This window comes from Salvia hispanica, unplaced genomic scaffold, assembly GCF_023119035.1.
Source record: "Salvia hispanica cultivar TCC Black 2014 unplaced genomic scaffold, UniMelb_Shisp_WGS_1.0 HiC_scaffold_1374, whole genome shotgun sequence".
Lineage (NCBI taxonomy): Eukaryota > Viridiplantae > Streptophyta > Magnoliopsida > Lamiales > Lamiaceae > Salvia > Salvia hispanica.
Genome location: NW_025951665.1, coordinates 21,884 through 23,099, shown reverse-complemented (window position 1 = coordinate 23,099; position 1,216 = coordinate 21,884). Strand labels below are relative to the sequence as shown.

Sequence of the window (1,216 nt, the reverse complement as noted above, 5' to 3'; positions counted from 1 at the left end):
AGTACTTAGCTCAAAATTTAAAAAGGCGAGCTTCAATAATATTTAGGACCAAAAATATAAAATGATCATATGTTCAAGACTAATTTTGGCATTTACTCTATCTTAAAGTGCAAGTAAATGAATAAGTAGTTGGAGCGGACCACATTTCCCGGGGTTTCAGTTTTCACCAGTTTTATTATTTCGTGCATATAATATAACGATTGTGAATCGCATTTAGAATTGGGGATATTAATTAATGTCGGCGATAGCGACGAGCAGAAGAGGCGGGAAGAGCCGCGTTGGGCAAACGGCGGGCGAGTGCGCGGCGGTGTGCTGCTGTTGCCCCTGCGCGGTGGTGCATTTCCTTGTCCTCGCCGTCTACCGCCTCCCCGCCGGCATCTGGAGGAAGAAGCAAAGGAGAAAGAGGAACAAGGATCAAATTTCAGCGGCTGGATTGGAGAATCGGCGGGAGGAGGAACAATCACCCGCCGGAGAAGACGACGATGCCGTTGGATGGGATGATGAGACGTTGCGCCGCTTCGATTGGGGCGGCTTCTGGCGGACCGAATCAACTACAAGCATCAAGGCCCCTCAATTATGATTTATGAATTACTAACCTTTTCTTTTCTGCTTATACCTATATCTTAAAACTTTCGCATTTTGGGATTTTTATCTCAATTACAATTTACAACTTCCGAGGCCTCAAATTAATGATTTTTTTTTTTGGATAATCTGGTGTCAACTATATTAAAATTTGATATTGCGCACTACAAATAAAATAATCATTTGTAAATCCTTGTTGCTGCAGGAACTCATTCAAGGCGGAAAATTTAATTTCGGGTAAAATAATTTATTTGCAAATTGCAATATTACTTAGTTCAATTACAGGTGCAGTGAATTACCTATACCTATTTAATCCTTTTGTTTTGATCAATTATTGAATTTCAAAAGATTTATGTTTCTGTTTACAAGTGGAAAATCGATGAGATTGACACAATTTCGAAGGTGCTGTCCCTTTTATTATTCTCCCCCCGTCCCCGCTAATTTGTCTCATTTTGACCAGGGCATGAGTTTTAAGAAATATAATGAAAAGTGAGTTGAAAAAGTTAGTGGAACGTGAATCTATTTTTATATAATACTCCCTCCGTCCACGATTAATAGTCCCATTTCTAAATGGCGCGGGTTTTAAGAAATGTTAAGAAAAGTGGGTGGAAGAAAGTTAGTGGAATAGGGGTCC

At 39.9% G+C, this 1,216-nt stretch overlaps 1 protein-coding gene across 1 annotated transcript; it reads left to right on the top strand.

Annotated features, from left to right (window-relative positions):
* Window positions 1-235: 235 nt before the first annotated feature.
* LOC125198343 lies at window positions 236-580 on the top strand. Its single transcript, XM_048096704.1, has one exon. The coding sequence runs from the start codon at window positions 236-238 to the stop codon at window positions 578-580; it is 345 nt and encodes a 114-aa protein (XP_047952661.1).
* Window positions 581-1,216: the final 636 nt, after the last annotated feature.